Raw genomic sequence first — 20,517 nt, forward strand, 5'->3', positions numbered from 1 at the left:
ACGTAAAGAGAATAATCCTCGCCTTCACGTCCTTAATAGAATTTAACGTTTCCTTCATTATAGGCAGGAAAATTCTCTTGTAACCGCTACTCCACGCCAACAATGAGCGGCTCTGAATGTTTCCGACTCCGAGTATTCACATTGCGCCTGCGTCCCAAAATGTACATTCCGATTGGCTTATTGGATTGTACTACAGACTCCGCCCTGTACGTTTCTGATTGGCGTTTCTTCCGGAAGATCAGCTCTCTCAGTAGGTGAGCTTCCTCCGCGTCGTGCGCCTGCGTATCCTAGGTCTCTGGAGTTTCATTGGTCAACTTTGAAGCTTAACCCTGTGCATCGCTGCTTCATTTCTGCACTACCACGCTCCCTTCTCGCCGGATTGGTCACTTTTGGAATCTCCGCCCATTCTAGTGTCTGGTCCTCTTTCTGGTCTCTTACCGCGCGCTTCGTTGTTTTCAGAGTGATTGGTTGTTTGTGAAACCCCGCCCCTCTTCCTTCACAGTGTTCTGATGGCGCTGGTTGGAGCAGTAAGAGCGGACCTGGCAAAGGCTGTGGCCGAAGCTCGCTTGCTGGTGGTGGGAGCAGGGGGCATCGGATGCGAACTGCTCAAGAATCTAGTACTGGGCGGCTTCAGCTCGGTGCGAGTGGTGAGACCTGGGGTGAAATGGGAGGGTGAATACAGGATGGTTTATGGAAAGAAGTGAAGGATGGTGTTCTGCAACAGCACGCGGTTACGATATGAGCAGTTAATTATAGTGAAAGCTAAGAGCTTTACTGTAGTACTGGGTAAAGATGGGATAACCCAGGAGCTTGAAACCCCCCGTCAACATAGTTCGATTATTTCAGTATGACAGTGTGCTGCGTCCACCCTTCTGCAGTCTTTCTCTTACTTGCCAACTGTATTTCTGGTTTCATCAGACCGCCAAGTACATCCTGTGGCACAGATTATCTTCCAGGTCCCCTGATGCCCTTACTTCGTTCCCTCTAGTGTAGGGGTCTGCAACCTTTTCCACAATAAGAGCTACTTGCGTTCAATGAAAATGATCATGAGCTGCTCATGCATTTAGTGTTGTGATAGTGGCCGCATCAGACAGGTTTACATTAGTGGCTACCCTAGAGAAGATTACCTGTATAGATTGTTTAGTTTATATAGCGCCCGAATCATCCCGTCAGGGGTATCTCAGCGCTAGGACAGCAAGTTATAGTCAAACAGGTGAACCTTAAAAGAGTTTTAACAGTTTTCTGAATAGGGGAAGGCTCTGGTAGTCGCGTAGTTGGCGGGGGAGGTCGTTCCAGAGGGTTGGGGCAAGGTAAGAAAAAGCTTTGCCACCCGACCGAGCTTTTTTTGATTCTAGGAGTACAGAGGAGTAGCTTGGAACTTGAACGAAGGGGCCGGGAAGGGGTGTATTTTAGCAGTTTGTCCGACAGGTAGGGAGGTCCCAGGCCATTAAGGGCTTTGAAGACTGTGCAGCAGATCTTGAATTTCACCTGCTTTCTCACTGGAAGCCAATGGAGTTTGTTATGAAGTGGTGAGGAAGCTGTTCTGGGGGAGGGGGGGGGGGGCGTTTTCTACTAGTCGGGCTGCTGTATTCTGGACTACCTGCAACTTTTTAAGGAAGCCTCGCTGGCTGAGACTAACAGTGCATTGCAGTAGTCCAGACGACTAAGCACTAGAGCCTGCATCAGTGTTTTTCTCGTGGAGGATGGTAGCATGGGATACACTCTTCTTAGAAGACTGAGTGTGTGATAGCAGGTACCAGTGGTGGTGGAGGCATATGCTTAAAGAGTAAGATTCTGGTCGATCCGGATTTCTAGGTTCTTGACCATTCCTTTTAGAGTCGGAGCAGGTCCCAGTTCCTCCGGCCACCAGCTGGGAGACATGCTTATTGCTGCACCTCCAAACACGACCTCTGACTTTTCGGCTCTAGAGTGGTGCGACTGGTGCCACCACACCGGGTGATGCCTTCGTGTGGGGGCGCTAATATGATGGTTTTAAAAGCACCTGCTGCTGCTTTCCTGAACTCTGGCAATTTTCATCCACCAGTAAAAATGTCAAAATAACTGCAGTGATTAATGTACTTCTTTGAGAGAGAGTTTTGTGTGATGGTTTTTTCTACTCATCATAAGGTAGCACAGAGGGTTACTATGCCTGCTGCAAAGAACGTGCAGATCACAAAGTGCATATAATGTAATGTAAATAGGGCAGTGGGTTACTACTTTTGTCAGAGAGACCATATTGTTGCTAACTATTTATAAGTTAAAATCCTAAAGTAGAACAACAGTGAACAAGTAACTGTTATCAAAGAGCTGCATGAAACCTGCAGGGTATAGGCTAATGCGTTAGGATTCCTTCCCCCCCCACCCCCAGTTTTTCATTATCCTAATGGTGCTAAATGGGTTAATTTGGGTAGAAATCTATTCTTATTATTAAAGAGAACCTCTCAACCAAGGTGCTAGGTTTTAAATTCTAAGTTTCTGATTCTCCTGACCAAGCACTCTTAAACTATCCTGCCTACCAGTATGGATGACCTGCGACTCCTATATCTTCTTGTCCTCCATCTTATGTAACATTTCCTATACTCTGATTTACACACTTATGATTGAGGGGCACTGTGAAAGGATGGTTATGAAGGAATCCGTAGTGGAGAAGGTCACTGGGGGCGCCGACAAGCTTTGTTGCACTGGGCGTCACCAGTGCTAAAGCCGGCCCTGGGTAGGGCTCAAGCCGGAGCCCTGAGGTACTCCCTTGGTGAATTTGGTGGTCTTGGATCTAAAAGTACCCAGAGTCACTGTCTGGGTTCTATCTGTTAGAAAGACTGTCAACCATTTCAGAGCAAACCCCGATGTCCTGGAGTCTCCAGAAGGATTCGGTGCAAGATGGTGTCAGATGCCGCAGATAGGTCAAGCAGCACTAAAAGTGCTGTCTGTTCCTTGTCCAGGGCCATTCTAATGTTATCAGTTACCTCTATCAGAGCGGACTCAGTACTGTGCTTGGCCCGGAAACCAGACTGTGAGACAGCCAGGCAATATGAGGTTTCCAGAAAGTCGGACAAGTGACTGTTTATATGTTCTTCAAGGAGTTTGCTCTGAAGGGGGAGCAGTGAAATGGGTCGATAGTTTGACAGCACAGAGGCAGGGATATTGGTTTTTTTACGAATGGGGACGACTTGTGCTGCTTTCCATTCTGGGGGCAGTCTGCCTGCTCTCAGAGAGCTGTTGAGGATAGTGCAGATGGGTAATGGAAGCTGTTGCACTAGTCGGGAGGATATTTTTGCAGGAAGTACATCAAGGGGGGACCCAGATTTCACTTTGGTGAGAAGAGATTCTACCTCTTCCGTCGTTAGCGAAGGGAAGGAGTGCATCTGTGCGGTGAGAGTGGCGGTTGAGAGGCTGTCTGTGGGGAAGTTGTTAGGAAGTCCGATAGATGTGATAATTTTATGGTAGATGGCGTCAATTTTCTGGGTGAGAAAGGAGGCTATATTGTCACATAGCGCCTGTGAGGAAGTCTCAGTGGTATCGCAGGCCTTGGGGCTGGTGAAAGTTCTCAGCTTGTTCAAGTTGGTTTGCGATATGCTGTTTCAGTGTGGATTTTGTTTTATGATAAGTAGACAATGCGGTTTTGAATCTCGTTTTGTCCTGTGCATTGTGTGAATGTTGCCATTTCCGCTCTAATTTTTTACATTGGCTCTTTTCCGCCCGGAGGATATGGGAGTACCAGCTAGTGGAGGAATGTTTGGGAGGGTGGATCTGTGTTTCCGCGGTGCTACGTGATCTTTAGTGGATTGTACGGTGGAGTTAAAATGTGTTAGCTGTTCTTCTAGACTATATGTGGTGGTGTTCCAGGAGTTGAAAGGGGTAATGAATGATCAGGTGTGAGTTTATACCATGGTCTGTACCAATGCATGGTGTGAGATTTAGAGATGGGGAGGGTTCTGGGACCCAAGTTGGAAATCCACCAGAGCATGGTCTGACCAGGTCAGAGGGCGAGTTTCCCCATAGAGGATGTTAGGGGAATTAGATAAGACAAGATCTAGAGTGTGCCCTGCTGAGTGGGTGGGAGCATTGTTGATCTTCGAGAGATCAAGTGTGGCTAAATCTGCTAGGCAGGCAGTGGCCTCGGGATTAGAAGCATTTTCACTATGGATGTTAAAGTCCCCTAGGAGTAAAAAGTTTCTGGTAGAGGTGATATGGGGGGAAATGAGTTACATCAGGTTAGTAAAACCTGACCGCGGGCCAGGGGGTCTGTAAACGAGCCCCTTTTCACTTGGTCATAAGTAATGCGTCCCATGTGTAGGAGTAACGATGGATTGGGGGATTGACCGTATCTGGGGGAAAAACTGGCAGGGGTCCTGGCTCCAGGTGACGTCCGGGCGCAGACGGGCTTGGCTGTGGCACGTCCACTGCACGTCGGTTCAGGCATCAGTTTTAATAGGGGGAAAGCAGCTAGACTGCTAACCTCCCGTCTGATCTCAGGCAGAGGTGGTCGTGCCTCACTTCCAGTAGAGCACCTCCCTCCAAACAAACGGAACAATCCATGCTGGACCGGTGAGGGACGCAGTTTCGGAATGGAACAGGTGAGGTGGACTTCAGTATGCAGTGTAATTTAGTAAAACAAATACAAGTGCAGATACTGCAGATTAACACAGTTTGTCAGGCACGGTTGCCAAAAAAGCTTGGTCAATGTGCAATTCCTTTACATGGTCATTACCAGGTCATAATATTAGCAACGTTTTCCCAATGCAACATGGTTTATCATTGAAATATAACCTTTAAATATATTTTGGAAATTCAGCCATTTTTCTCCAAACAGCGTATGGGTTCTGAAAATGCACACGTTTTCGTCTCGAGTAGGAGCTTTTTTTCCCCTTCAAATGTTTGTGTACATATATTCAACCAAGCAAAAGTTTTTATTTAGTATGTTGAGCTGCACACAGGAGAGCTATTTAGATGCAGCAGGAGAGCTACCAGTAGCTCCCAACCTACACTTTGAGGAATTGCGCTCAAGTGTATCGTATTTCTCATGCTTTATGCCCTCTCTGGATGCTCCGGATATACTGGATATTGTACCCCCTCCTATACACGGTTTGCAAGCCAAAGTTCTATTTTTTTCTCGTACTAGAATTTCGCCCTCGTTTATCTGGGATGTTTTTTCTTCTGTCTAAACCTTTCGTTCATTTTTCACCATGATGATGCTATCTACCTGCCATTCCAAGCTGAACAATTGTATATAGAGCTGTATTGATGTACCTGCTCACCCCGCAGCAGTTCCATCCTTCTTTCTTGCCTGTCTCATTATGTCTTATTCTCAATATTGACCTCACCCCTCTCCTCAAACCTTCCGGGAAGGCCAGCGACTGCTGTCCTGCTAATCAGTAAGGCGTTCATGTGAGAGAAGCTATAGCACAGCAACTCAAGGCTAATGACGAACATGGGCTTTAGACTTAGTGGGACAGGAACGTGGAGTGGTTTAAAGTGGTGATGGAATTTTGAGAATCATTGAATGCTTGTATACAGCCTCTGCTGGAGTTAATTGAAAACCTCATTTGGATGTCCACATGTATTGGGAATTGTTTATTTTTGTAGTCTTGCATGAACCGGTCTTCAGAGTACTTTACAAGGTTCTTAAATTAAGCATATCGCATGATACTTACCAAGGGGCTATAGAGCCATACCTTTCACAATCCAAATTGAAAAGTAATCCCCCACAAAACTAGTATTGATCAACAATTCTATTTCGTCAGAGCTGCTTTGAGAGCTCCTGTGCTTGATATTTTGTAGAGTTAGTGAGAGACTGAAAGGGGTGGGTGGGGAGGGGTTATGATTTACAGTTGGGCCTTATGCAACAAGTAATGGTTTGGTGAGACCTGGGAATTATGGCGTTTCATAAATGAGTAACTGATGGAGTTGTTATATGTGAAGATTTGTTTGATTTGTTTTCCTTTATCAAATGTCAGTAAGACCTAGTTGGCTAAAGGAGTTTGGGGGTGGTGTGCGTAGTCTTGAACCTAATGATGATTTTCGGGCTGGAGTGGATAAGTCTATCTAAATGCGCTGTGGAGACTTATGGATGACCGAGGAAAAGCATGCATTATTAAATAGGGCTAAAGGGAAGATCATGATTCTCCTCCTTTTTCTTCACTTTTTTTACTAGGCGGTTATTGTCTGTCATTCATACCAGACCTAACTTGTCTTTTGGAGATTTGGGTTTCTAATTCAAACGCAAGCTCTTGCTAACAAGAGACCACCGGAATTGTCAGGACTTTTAACTATGTACCTATTCTTGATATTATAAAACGTAAGATATTGAATGTGAATTATGAGAGTGTTTAGTTCATGGTGTTTCAGTTGATTATAGATACCAGCATGTGCACCATAGATGTGCTAGACATAGAAGCCACGATTGCGTTGCTTTGAAGTTAACTGGGATTTTCTGGGAGTATGTTAACTCCATATTGTGATGCTGGTTCACAGAAGTTATGACAATGGCGTGATTACATTCATCACACACTCACTGTTACAAGTACAAGAAGCAACTTTGTTTTTCTGAGCCTGCTATACATGTGTCCTCGAAGGGTTGTCATGTCTGTAATTCCTTCCCAGCTGTGCTGATAGCTGCAGTCCATCACATCATCTATAATTATTCTCCAGATGGGGCTTGGCTGAGGCAGAATACCGGCTGTCTGTCGAAAAACATCTCTCACCTTACTGATTTTCTTGGGGAAATGTTCAATTTTCTATTATGGCTAATTTTAGATTTAAAATGTTCCTACTTAGTGACCATTGCACCACATTTAACTGTAAAGACAATTCAAGTGGAGTGATACACAAGTAGAAGAAAGGTGTGGCAATAGAGTTTAATAATGTTTTTGTTTCGGAAAGTTGATTTAACTGATTATATATATAAAGATTGGTAGAAAAGGGTTGAAAGAATTTTAAACTACTTAGCAGCTCATGTTTTCGTCCGGGTGACTGCATCTGCTGGCATGAGCTATATGTTGAACCTTGATTTCCTTTCCCTGCTGCTCAGCCAGTATGAATGTGATGTGGAATGTTAGAATGTTGATGAGTGAGCAGAATGTTGGAGTGGCTGGTTGTGTGTGAGAGAGACAGTTGGAGACTGTGGGCTGAGCAGCAAGGATGCCGCTCCTGGTGGGGCCTTGGATTATCTTAACTACCATCCTGTAACTACCATCTTCCATCCAAGCTTAAATAAACCTTTACTTATTTTTTTATACCTCATAGCTACGTCTGGAGTTCCTACAATTCATCTTTGTAACACTATACATAAATCCTCTTCTACAAAACTGAAGTTGCTGTTTAATGTGGGAACAGAGCAGTGGGTAGGAAACTTTGATGAATTATGCTAACTATTTCTTCTTGTTGTAATACAACTTTGTCTCTAAGATTGATTTGGACACTATAGACGTCAGCAACCTCAACCGGCAGTTTTTATTTCAGAAGAAACATGTCGGCCGATCAAAAGCAGAGGTAATGAATAGTATACATCAATAATAATGAATCTCTTTGTTTCCTCGTAATATTGTTGAATTTCTAGCATTTATTGGGGATTTTAACGCTTTCAAATGAACGGAAATATATTTGCCGTGGACTTACTAAATGTTTTGTTGAAATATGGTCTGTGAACGTCTGAATTGCCCAGGTAGATGCACAACAGGGCAGTTCTGCTATTAGTATATTCATTATTTTACATCGGAACTTAAAAATAACTCAAACTTGATTAAAATGAATCCAACAGATCGCATGTCTTATTTTTAGCTGCTGAAGGTAGGGGTGGAAGGGGGAACAAGAGCCCGATGTTGCTAAACAAAGTCATTAAACTTTTTCCTCTGTGTTTTAGCGCAGAGGTATTTTGTGAACTAGAAAACACACTTCCTGGCAAACAACCGCAAGGCCACTCACAAAATGCCCTGCTTTTAGAAAATTTATTTTTCTTCCAAGTTTTTTGGGACGCTACAGGGATATTATTTCCCCCCCCCCCCCCCCCCCCCTTAAAAAAAAATACAGATCTTTCGAATTTTTCTGTTGTGTGGGGAAAGGTAATAATATAGGTGGACTCCTGTTTGTCGTGTTCCAACTTTATTGATGAAAATTGTTACTTTGTTTCTCTTTCCAGGTTGCCAAAGAAAGTGTGCTTAAGTTTTGCCCTGAAGCAGATATTGTTGCTTATCATGACAGCATCATGAAGTAAGTTTTTTTTTTTATTTATGGACCTGTTGTTCTACATGCATGTTCATAAGTCCTCCTCGCCCCCTGTTATGCAAAACAGTGTGACTTTGAGCTCTTCATTAATGGCCTTGTTTGGTGGGTTTTTATTATTATATATATTGCCATTTATCGTGCGATAGCGTTCTGTGCAGTAGATGAAGAGTTAGGTTAGTGTTAAGTATTTTGTGAGCAGAAGTGCTAGTGTAGGTACAGTAGAGTTATTTTTGGGAGTGTATGTGGGTCATGCCCTTGGTGTGTAACCTATTATTTGGGATGTATTGAAAATAGTTACCCAACACTCAGAAGCTCTCATAGCAGCTCACTCTACCATCCATCTCTAGTGAGATTCCAAAACAGACCTCATACTTTTCTCCCTTGGCCTTCAGTCATGGGCAGAACCCCTTACAACGGCCTAAACTCTTGTCACAGGATAATTCACAGGCCTCAGCTATAATTGTACCTGCCAATACTGATCATCATACCTGTCTTAACATGGAGTCTTAAAATGCTGACATTGTGGTAAAGGGTTTTCCCCAATCTTCAGATCTTTTGATGCTGTCTTTGAATACACAAACTGCGAAAACACATCTTATCAGACCTTTCCTTTTATTCCATTACTCCTGACTCTAGGCCCTTACACGGAGCGCTTCAGGCCACACGTGTTCACTCAACATCCTTTGTCCCACTCTTGAGAGCAGACACAAAGCATTGTACCTGGGAATGTTCCTAGAGACTTCCTAAACAACTCAGCTTCTGCATGCCTGTCCGTTCCCCATCTATCTTAAACCTCCCAAAATCTCCCTTCCGTCTCCAGGAGCTACAACTCTCCACACCCAAACGCCAACTTTCTTTGTCCTCCTCAGGCACCCACAATCTAACCTTCATCTGATGTAGCTGCTCTCATTGGCCTTCAACATCTTCTTGGAAAACCGATACACGCAGTGGCTAAGTTCTCACAATGGTTTACTTCAATGATGTTCAGTACAAAGATAGTTGTTGACCCAAAGTTCCACTTCTTCAAATTCCGAATGGTGAATGTATTTCAGGGACTGCCTTCTTTTTGCCTGAGTGGCAGGCTACCATCCACTGAACACTCTGTCTTCTATTATTCCCGATGACTGACATGATCTGCCTCAGTTTATTCATTCTACCTATATATGCCTGTGCCCTCTCAGGTGACATAGTGATCTTGGGTGATTATCCCCCTATGCAAATGCAGTAGTTTATATTGACAATCTTCTTGATTTGACTGCTTCACCTACCCTCTCGCTAATCTTCAACCCAGATACTGATTAGATTTGCTCTCTCCTGTGTCAACCATACTCTTGTCAACTTCTTTCTCCCACTTGATCTAAAAAATTATGACCATCCATATTGGCAAGCCTCCTTTCACAAACTCAAAAACTTCAATTTTGAAATTCTAAAATACACCAGTCCTTGAAGTGGGCTTCAAGCCTGCATTGAAATCCTAAAGCTAATACAAAATGTTGATCCAACCACCCTACAACAATAGAAAGGCTATAATCCATGATGACTCTAAGAATTGGTGCTCAAAATCTTCTGAAATTCCAAGCTGAAACGGTAGGAAAGTGGAGTATTATGTGGTGTGGGGGTTAGACCTCACCATACCATACTATGACAATAGCCGAAATATGGCCCCTGTATACACACTAATAAATCCTTAGCTCAGTCCTAGTTGTGTGGCAAACAGCAGTCAGGCTTTACTAGAGGTATATTTGTATCTAAATTTAGTCACCAAAACAAACAGAATAGCGTAAATACAACCAGAGTTATAGATTTTTGAAGCAATATAAAATCAGTGCAGAATAATACAGTGAAACTTTATTATTGCGGTCAATGGGGAAAAACAACTAGTGACGACCGGTTAGTTGCAGGTTAAGTTGTGTGGTACCCTTGCAGGTTAAAGGTGACGTGGTTCCCAGGACCAAGCCATCACAGTCAGTCAAATTTTACCTGGCCTGGGTGCAGAGTTGCCCTGGCTGTCCCTGGTTCTGAGGTTTGCTTTTACAGCTGAAATGGTGCTACCGGGGTAAAAGATCTATAAACGCAGCAAGAGAGGGGTTACTGACGTCATGTGAAGGTTGGTTGCCCTCTAGATGTAATTTATAGTAAAGGGGTTAGTTGCCGGACTTGGGACCAACAAGCCTTGGCAGTGGTAAGTAGAGCAGAAAGTAACTTCACCGTCCAGTGTACCAGGGGAATGCAGTAGCTGCCTGTAACTTCGTGGAAGGCAGGACTACAGTTGCCACAATGCACTAGACGATCTGCTGGGCAACCACTCGGGCCCGATGACCAGCGATTTTTTTTTGGATCATTAGCCTTGTTTTACCTCTAGCATACTGTGGCTAGATTTCACCTGTATTTGGAAGACTCCGATATTTGCTGTATTCCTATAAAATGGTTTGTCAATATCTGTTTTGTGTTGCTCCAAGTGATTTCAGGATCCATACTCTGCCCACAACTAAGAGTGGCTTTCATCTGCAGCTGTGTGTGGGACTCAGCTGATCTATACTATTATACATTGACATTTTAGTATTGGGCCTGTTCTCAATCTCTGTAGTTGTTTGATTAATGTATGGTTTGGAGTGTTCTGGAATTTTACAGAATACACATTTTAATTATATCAAATTACACTATTCTATACGTTCGAGAACCCCAGTTGAATTTAGAACCGCTCATCAGGGAGATTCTTTGCTTTGGCCAGCACTCCGGACTGGGCATCAATTGGCACAAGTCTGTTATTTTCCCATTGACCCCCCAGCTTGACTCCCTGGCCTTGTGAGTTCCCTCTTGAATGATGCCCGGACTCAGTCAAGTATTTAGGCATTCACGTCCACTTGGATACGGATCAGATTCTCCGCTTTAATTATGGACAGGCTGTCAGGACACTTGAGGCACCGGTGGAGAGATGGCTGCGACTCCCGCTGTCCATCGCTGGCAGAGTCTCCATTATTAAGATGATTGTTTTCCCCAAATTTTTATATGTTTCTAATAACATCCCCATCCCCCTCCCGAACAGTTTCTTTTTAAAGATACGGTCTCATCTCACACGATTAGTTTGGGGTGGTAAACAGGCGCACGTCCGCTGGCAAGTTCTTACCTTACCATATGAAAGAGGCGGGTACGGGGTTCCAGATTTTTGCTTATGTTATCTCATGGCTCAATGCAGCTACGCCTTTGCATGGTACCACCCTGACGTCCGGATCCCATTTCTTCGCCCAGAGGCGGATTTTGTTCTCCCTGAGCGACTGGCTACTGTACTGCCAAGGGGTGTGCCCAGGGACCCTACTGATATCCAAACTGTTTCCACTACCAGCTGGGCATGGGATAAGCTTTAACGATACACGGGCGCTCAGGTACTATACTCCTCGGCTCTCCCTCTCCCGAACGCCTGCTGGCTTCCTCTAACGGGTGAAAAGAGGGTGCAACGCACACTGGCCAAGTTTTATATTTCTACGTATGTGACTTGTATCCCGGCGGGCACATTTTCTCGGCAGGAGAGGATGACGGTTTCCATGGCGCTACTTTCATGGACTGCTTTGTACTTAGACTGCTACACTCTGCTTTGCGGGCAACGCTCCCTGGGTTCCCCCTGGAGCCTGATTCTTTCACTCCTCTTTCCCTTATTGAAAGTGAGAGCGGAGTACACCTCATTTCCAAGCTATACAAGTCTGGCTTTAAAATGATCTTGATTATAGATGCTAAGGTCCGTAGGGATTGGGAGGCGGACTTGGGCCACCCTATCATGGACGATCAATGGGCCAAGTGCTGTGTAGTCACGAAAGACGTCTTATTGAACAGCTGGCATAAACTGCTACATTTTAAGTTCTTACGCAGACTTTACGTTACCCCTGCCAAAACTCATAGGATCGATGAGAGTAGGCCACACACATGCCAGAAATGCTGTGCCCCTCACACTGATTTTGCTCACCTCACTTGGATCTGCCCCAATATACAAGCATACTGGGAGGAAGTTCACAGAACGTTGGGCGATATGACTAAACTATCCCTCATCCCCACGCTAGAAGTGGCACTCCTGGGTTACACTGTAAATTTCCCCCAAACTGTTTGGAAATTTGCATCCCTTGGCTTGCTGTTAGCCAAGCACGAAATCGCTATACATTGGGGCCGTAGGACTACCCCCTCTTTGCAAAGTTGGTTGAATAGTCTTGCCTACTGTAACACTAATAGCGAAGTCTTTTCCAGCACATTACCCTGTTCCTCCCGTCCTAGGGTCGTTTGGGGTCCCTACAGGACATAGGTTGACTCCCTTAGAAATTCCGCTGATTCACTGTTGGACTCGGGCATTGTCCCTACAGGGGTGGGTTAGACGGTGGAGGCCACACACAAGATAGATCTCCTACGCAGCATTGCTTTCTGTAGCTACAGATCCCTTCTCCCTATTGGATCTCACTCATGAGGGCTGAGGCTGGATGCGACCATGATACCTACTGCCAGATGACAACTTATTACACACTGGACTCTGAGTGGTCCATGGGGATTGTCCTATCTGACAAATCTTTACTTACCTGGCTGCTAATGTTCTCCTTCTGGGCCTGGATAGACACTAGATCATAATTGCTATGTTATGATATTTTTTTCTCGATTGGAATAACAATGAGCAGGCACCTATGATTGACCATACAGAACATATTAAATAAGTACAATCTGTGAGCACCTATGACTGTATTGATTTGCTATGCTATGATGATCAATTAAAAAACAAAAAACAATGCCAAATACTGCTTATGCTAAATTTACAGAGAGAAGGGTATGTCCGGATTGTCGACAATCTATTCAGTTTTATAAAGGAGACACTTGATTCCGTGAGGGAATCATTGGCTCAGTCTTTAATAATGGATGCCATTAGTCTGATCTAATGCTAATGGTTCTGATGACTTTATTTTCTACAGCCCAGACTACAATGTGGAGTTCTTCAGACAGTTTACACTGGTTATGAATGCCTTGGATAACCGTGGTAAGTCTACAATGCCTAATTTACCATGTTTTTTTATTTCTGATCCTGCCCTATACTCATGTGATTGCCAGTGTGAGCCCGGTGTAGATGGTAGTTTCACCATGGACCACAAGCGTGGTTCAACAGTTGGGCATCTGAATCAAGCCGAAAGCACACATCATGTTTTACAATATGTGATGATTATTCCCCTCTCTGAGAAATGAGAGCACTCCCTTTTTCTGCACAAGTACTCTGGGACGGCTGTGGTCTTTATTGTCCTTTTGTAATTTATTCTGTTTTCCAGCACCTCGGTGTTGGTGGGAGGTGAATGGGATTTAGTCCCCATGTTGTCAACCACCCTAAACCTGCGACTAATATGACATTCCTCCTTGCTTTCATGATGTGCCTCCATACCAAATTATACAAACATGTTACAACTCCGTCGCCTTTTGGCGAGGTTCGTACTATAGAAATGGCATTTATGTGCATTAATCCAGTCTAATGCCCATTCTGAGTAGGAGGTGAGATAAAAGAATATCCACGACTAATTCCATCCCCTACCTATCTGATCTGTGTTCTTCTCTTGCCTCTGTTTACTTACATCCTAGTGTGCTGCAGTAACAGAAAGAAGACGCATGACTGATATTACATCCTTTATGCAAATACATAAATAGTAGATGGGATTGCAAGCAACATGTTAGTCCGAAGCTCTATATACACAATACTGAACTAAGCTGGCACACATTCCAGAAATAAACCCGTTCGCTAGTTTGTTTTACAGCAATAATTTTCTAACAGACGGAGCTTAATGTGTAGCTGGAAAGATTTTCTTTTTAATCTACCTGCTTTCTTTAGTGTTTTTTTTTTATCCATTATGAGAGTTTGTAATGCTCATTCCTTTTACCAAAGACACTTTGTTAATTATGAAGAGGAAGAGGTGCCTTGTGCCATGATTCAAAAAGATTTTCAATTGAGGCTCTGTTGCTACAAACTGTTTTTTTGTATAATATGCTTTCTGTGTATTTTTGTCTGAGGAAATTTTCTTTCAAAGGAATATTGGTGAGTTTTGTGAATGATGTCTCCTACATAACCCTTTTCTAATTTTCCAGTTGCACGTAACCATGTGAACAGGATGTGCCTAGCTGCTGATGTCCCTCTTATAGAAAGTGGTACTGCAGGCTACCTCGGACAAGTAACTGTTATTAAAAAGGTTAGATGGTTTCTTTTCGATATTTCTTTTGCATTGTTCTGGGAGAATATTTAATGTAATTGGTAAGCCTTCAACATGTTTACTTTTTCAAAATAAATGCTGAATCTCTCTCCCCCCCCCCCCCCCCCCCTCTTACAAGGACTTCAATATACCAAATAGCTGGAACGTTCACTGTAGGAAGCTTGCTCTGTATATAGTATGCCACTAGGTGGTTATACCATGCACAGAGTCCCAGGGTTCCCCAAAAGTGTACAGGGCTCAATGTAAAACCCAAAGTGCTCTATTAGTTGTGGTGCAGGCGAGCAGCCTTTATTTTATTTATTTTAAAGGTTTTATATAGCGCTGGCTAGACCCGGAGGTATCAGAGCGCTTTACATGAGTATCAGACCATAGTTGCAGGTTACATCGTTACAAAAAGGTTACACAGTTATTAGAGCATGGTAACATAGTTACATGTAAGGTCGAGACAAACAAGAAGGACATATACGTAAGGGAAAAAGCAGGCAAGGGGAGAGATTCAGGGGAGGGGGTAGGAGCAGGGGAAGTAGACAGAGAATGGAGGAGGGAAAGAGGAGGGGAGGGTGAGAGACACAGCATGGAAAGAGGAGGGGAGGGTGACGGGACACAAACCGGTAGACGAGTCAAAGCTGCGTCCAAAGTCCGGTAAACTGTGGTCCCAGGGGATGTGGTATCATTTCCCGATCTCTGTTGCGAGAGGTTCCCTATACGCAGTAGACTCTCTCAGAGGGGTCTCTGAGACTCCAAGGCCTACAAACTGGATCCTTCCCCAAAAAGGGGAGAGGAAGTGCTTTGGCAAGGGGTGCTATACCATACCTCAACTGTGAGTGGCACCCTTTGCGCTGTGGACTCTCTCAGCGGGTTCACTGAGACTCCAGAGTATAAATATTGGATCTTTCCCCAACAAGGAGAGAAGGAGTGCTTAGTCACAGGGCACAAAAGGGCAGGGTGCTAGGCGGTGTAGCATGCAAGGGGAGAGAGAGATTCAGGGGATGGGAGCAAAGGAAGTAGACAAAAAAGGAGAGTACTAAATTGGAACAAACCGCATCAATTTGGGGGACTGTTTTCTCTCTGTGGCCATGAGTTTGCCCCATTTCTAAGGTAAAAGCCTAGCACAGGCCATTCCAGAAGCTTTGCCATCCAGGACATGAAGCACACAGTTAGTAATTCGATTAATTTTTTTTTAATCTTCACGTTTCACAGAAGTTTATAGTACGCTGCACATCAGCAATCCTGATGTTATCATATTAAGTTCTTGGGTGCAGAGGATGATACTCAGTTCGCCATGTTGTGTTCCCCTGTTGTCGGCACCTGTGAGTCTTTGGAGGGTGAATAGGATCCATGGATTCCAGACTGTGTTAAACATCTTTGAAGTTCTTCTGCATCAACCTCCCCATCTTGCCCTGCAACAGCAGTGAAGTAACTCCACATAGGATCGCCAGTAGAATATGGGTATCCGGGGTATGCACCAGGAGGCACGCCTTGTACTGCACCAGACATAGCTTGTCCCATTTGCATCTGCATTCCAGACATCTGTGCTGCACTGTAGCCAGCATACCCTCCGAATCCCTGGTATGCCATGTCAGAGGGAGGCCGGAAAGGACGTACAGAGGGATGAACCGGGGCTTAAAAGGTCGCTGCTACCGCGGTGCCTACTATGCCCGCTACTAGCCCCTTGAAATCCAAAAACTCCTCCTACCGCCCGGGTTCTAGTGCTCAGCGCTCCTCTCCTGTCCTCCGCTGTGAGCCTTACTCATTTATTATTACAAATGTCGGAAGTCCCAACTGCCCAAAGAAAGCTCCTAAGCAAGGCCGGAGAGCTTGGATTGGCTGTCGGAGGCCCCGCAAGCTTTGCTTCCTCTTCTTCAGCTTCCCATTACTCTCACTCCTCCATGTCCAATGGTGGCTGACTAGTCGTACAGGCAGTATCCTAGAAACCCCCTGCAAGAGATATTTAGGACCTCCTAATGAGGTCTGTTGTCTGTCCCAGTTTATCCGTTTACACTTGATGAAGAATAAAGGAATGCCACCTTCCCAATACGCTTAGCCTTGGGCCTAATACAGAAGATTGTAAGACCTTTATTGCACGGCATTGATTAATAATGGACAAACGACTCAAAAAGGAGATCCACACCAATTTAGAAAAATAAGCTTTCTTTGTACTTTATTTTAAAGACCAAGATCTTCGCAATAAGGTAAGTACTTTTTAGATAAAAAATAAATTTCCCTTTCAAAAGTTTAACAGTGCAATTTCTGAACAGTTCATTGTTATCCTATGAAGGAAAACAATAATGCGGTTGAACAGGTAAGTACACCACTTACAGTTCCAATCTTCGGGACAAAAAGTCCGCAAGGGGCAAGGGTCAGATGAGTACCAAATCTACACTACCAGCGTTACAGGGACAGGTTGGTGCAGAGGTCAAAATCAGAGTTCAGCCCAGTGCGTTTCAGTGAAGACTGGGGGTGCTCAGAACCACATTGCTTGCAGGTAGGTAAATCGGTTGCAGGGGCCAAACCTTGGGGATTAGATCAATCACGGGGGGCACAAAGCAGCACCAAACATACACAACCAGCGGCACAGAGGTGGCCTGGTGCAGGGTGCAACTTTGGCATTGGGCATCCAAGGCTCTTGAATGTAGGCTTTGCTTTCAACAAACAGGCTGCAGGTGTCACACCAGAGGTTGCAAGAGAGAGACCAACAATAGCAACGGTAAGCAGTGATGTCGGGGGTCGTGGGGGCACAGTCTGTTCAGCTCGCCAAGGGTCTTTGGGTCCAGGGTTGCCTTTCGATGCCTGAGTCTTCTTACCGGAGCCGGTCGCGGTCAGGGGGAGCCTCTGGATTCAGGCTGCAAGCGTCATGGAGTCCAGGTGGTGTCAGCCAACGCTGGACTTGAGGTCAGGCTCTCTGGGGAACCTGTTCTGGGTCAGTGGTCCACCTGGACGCTGGCCAGTGCCGTCTGGTGCAGAGTGGGCAGGACTCGCAGATCCAGAGGCACCGGAGTCCTTGAGTGTTGAATTCCTAGGGACAGAACTGTCCTCGGGAGTTCTGGTCATTTTCAAAACTCAGGCAGACTTTGTCTGGTTTCTGGAAGTCGCTGGCTCCAGGACAGGCTTCATCTTCTTGCCGGGTCTTCAAAGCCCGAGACAGGCTGGTAGGGCTGAGGCCCAGTCAGTAATCCTCTTAAGGCTTTGCTGCACGGCGTCTACTCCGTCCTTTTTCTTAGGTCGAAGGTAACTGGTTTTTAGGTCTGTGGAGCCACCTACAAACTACATTTAGGGGGTCATTTAGTGGAGTAGCATGCAGGGCCAAAGAGCACCTTACCTAGCCCTGATTGGAGGAGTGACCTAATCTTCAAGATGGAGGGGACTGAAAAATGTGCTCCACTTCGCCTCCTCCAACTGAGGTGTGGAGGTGGCAAAGGTGGGCATACCTCCTAGCCGGTTTTCCCGCCCTAAGTGGGGATGTAAACCTGAGGCTGCCATCTGCTGCTAGGAACAGAGGTTGGGGGTCGCATTGCAAAGTCTGCAGGCCTTTGAAGCTTCCCTTCGAGCACTTGTCCCATCTTGTAGAAGGCGGTGTGACGCCTCTACCCAGGATCAACACCACCAGCGGCACAGGGGCGGCCTAATGCAGAGGTCAAAATCTGGGTTCGAACCAAAACTTTTCAGTGGAGACAGGCGGGTTCCTGGAGCCACACTGCTTGCAGGTAAAACAATTGGTTGCAGGGGCCAAGATTTGTGGGTTATCAAAGCACAGGGGCCCACAAAGCGGCACCAAACATACACTACCAGCGGCAACTGGGCGGCCGGGTGCAGGGTGCAAATTCGACATCAGGCGCTCAGTGCTTTCCAATGGGGATTCTTCTTTCAGCAAAGAAGCTGCAGGCGTAGCACCGAAGGTTGCAGGATGAAGACCAACGACAGCAGAGGTAAGTTGGGATTTAGGGAGTTGTAGGGGCACTGTCTGTTCAGCTCACCAAGCCCCAGGGGTGCCTTTTGACGTCAGTCTTATTGGAGCTGGTCACACTGCAGGCGCTGTTGTGAAGGGTAGGAGAGGTCAGCCAACGCTGGTCATTAGGTCAGGATCACTGAAGAGTCTTCACTGCTCAGGTGAGCCGCTCAGGTGAGCCACTCAGGTGTCTGAAAGATGTGCTTCACCTCGCCTCCTCCACCATACTGGTGGAGTTGGCAGAGGTGGACACACCCTATTCTTCTAAGTTTTTCCACACAAAGTGGGAGTGTAAACCAGCGGCTGCCATCTGCTGCTAGCAGCAGAGGCTGGGGGTCACATTGCAAAGGCAGCAGGCCTTTGAAGCTTCCCTTTTCAAGGGGGAGGAGCTTTGACACCTCTGCCCATAAGTGCATTGTTTCTGGCCCCAGAGAGCAGGGCTCCCTACCCAGAGGTCCAGAAACATGTCTGGTGGTGGCTGGCTGCCTACAGCTGGTCAGAGACCACACCAGGGCTGGTAGGTTTTTAGAGGGCACCTCTGAGGTGCCCTCTGATTATGTTTTAATCTCACACTGGCACCAGTGTGGATTTATTACAAGAAGCTTTTTGGTACCAATATTCCTGGGTTCAGTGAAGCCATCATGGTGCTGTGGAACTCAAGTTTTCAAGTTCCCAGCCCATGTACTCTCTATGGCTTCCCTGGCATGTACAATATTAAGGAATAGACCCTAATACTGTAGCGGCATATCTGCATGAGCAGATATGCTCACACCTAGGATATAGTGCACCCTGCCTTAGGACTGGTAAGGCCTGCTGGAGGGAGTGGTGAGGGTGACTTCCCATATCTTAGGCAGTGCTAGCTGGCATGGCACACAGGCAGTGTGCCATGTCTATTTGGTTATTTTTTCACCTCAAAGGGACATGCCAGCTGCAAGGGCAGTGGCATGGGAGGTCCAAGGGACCCTCTTCAGCCTTCAGGCCCTCGGTACCCAAGGTACCACTAACTGGGGACTTGCATTACAGGAGGCAGAAGTACTAATTGTAGACATGTTTTTAGGGAAAGAACAGTGGTACTGGGAGCCTGGACAGCAGTGACCAAGTACCCTAAAGTCAAAGTTACATCAAAAGCCAGGCAAAAAGTCTTGGGGGTGGGGGGTGGTACTGCAACAGAACCCCATTTTCTCACAGTGTGGATTTAATGTGAGGAGTAGTTTGGTACCAAATACTCCTGTGTTCAGTGAAGCCACCATGTAGCTGTGGAACGAGTTTCCAGCTCATGTTCTCTCTATGGCTCCCCAGGCATTTACAAAATTAAGGAATAGACCCCCAATATTGTAGGGGCATATATGCCCACACCTGGAAATAGCGCACCCTGCCTTAGGGCTGGTAGTGTGCCATGTGAGCTTTTGTCATTTTGTCTGCACCAGGCCATGCATGCTGCAGTGGCAAATCTGCATGTACTAGGTGAGGGGTCCCTAGTGGACTCTTCAGTCCCAACGCACCTGGTACCCAGGTACCTTTTACTGCGGACTTACAGGGGGGGCTCAAGGGCCAATTATGGAATCATTTTTAGGGAAGAAGCACTGGCACAGGGAACCTGATTGGCAGGGACCCTGTGCACTACAATCAAAACCACACCAATGTCCAGGCAGAAAGTGGTGGCTAACCATGTTAAGAGGCACTTTCTCACATTCACTTAGTAAAGTATACATTTATCATGTACACACCTGCAGGAATGTACTCATTGATAAATTATAAAACAATATTCAACTTATATCACACTCCTCTGAAAATGATGAAGTGGGGGACGCAGTATGATGGGAGGTGTTTTCGCTGTGGTAAAGATAGTGCTAACATTCTTCATGTTTTTGTTGCATGTCATGTCTTTGATCCCTTGATAGATTCTATTGGGAGGTTTCTAACAGAAGTCACTGGAGTTGTAGTTAAAATTACTCAATCTCTGATGTTGCTTGGTATAGGGGAGGAGGTCGAGGTGCGGCAGCCATTATACAGGCACCGGTATTTAATATTTATGGCTATGGCTGTTGCACGGTTGACAATTGCATCTTTGTGGTTACAACAAGAGGCCCCATCCTTTGAGTTTTGGCGGGCTAAGTTTTTTAATGTTTATAATTT

At 45.5% G+C, this 20,517-nt stretch overlaps 1 protein-coding gene across 1 annotated transcript in view; it reads left to right on the forward strand.

The window, feature by feature from the left end:
* Positions 1-449: 449 nt before the first annotated feature.
* Positions 450-20,517, forward strand: part of UBA2 (ubiquitin like modifier activating enzyme 2) — a 146,517-nt gene continuing 126,449 nt past the window's right edge. The window contains exons 1-5 of the mRNA XM_085639365.1: positions 450-647; positions 7,405-7,488; positions 8,135-8,205; positions 13,161-13,225; positions 14,314-14,414. Of these exons, the coding sequence (XP_085495491.1) occupies positions 510-647; positions 7,405-7,488; positions 8,135-8,205; positions 13,161-13,225; positions 14,314-14,414 (459 nt within the window). The 5' untranslated portion in view covers positions 450-509. The remainder of the gene's footprint in view (positions 648-7,404; positions 7,489-8,134; positions 8,206-13,160; positions 13,226-14,313; positions 14,415-20,517) is intronic.

This window comes from Triturus cristatus, chromosome 12 (assembly GCF_964204655.1).
Source record: "Triturus cristatus chromosome 12, aTriCri1.1, whole genome shotgun sequence".
Classification (NCBI taxonomy): domain Eukaryota; kingdom Metazoa; phylum Chordata; class Amphibia; order Caudata; family Salamandridae; genus Triturus; species Triturus cristatus.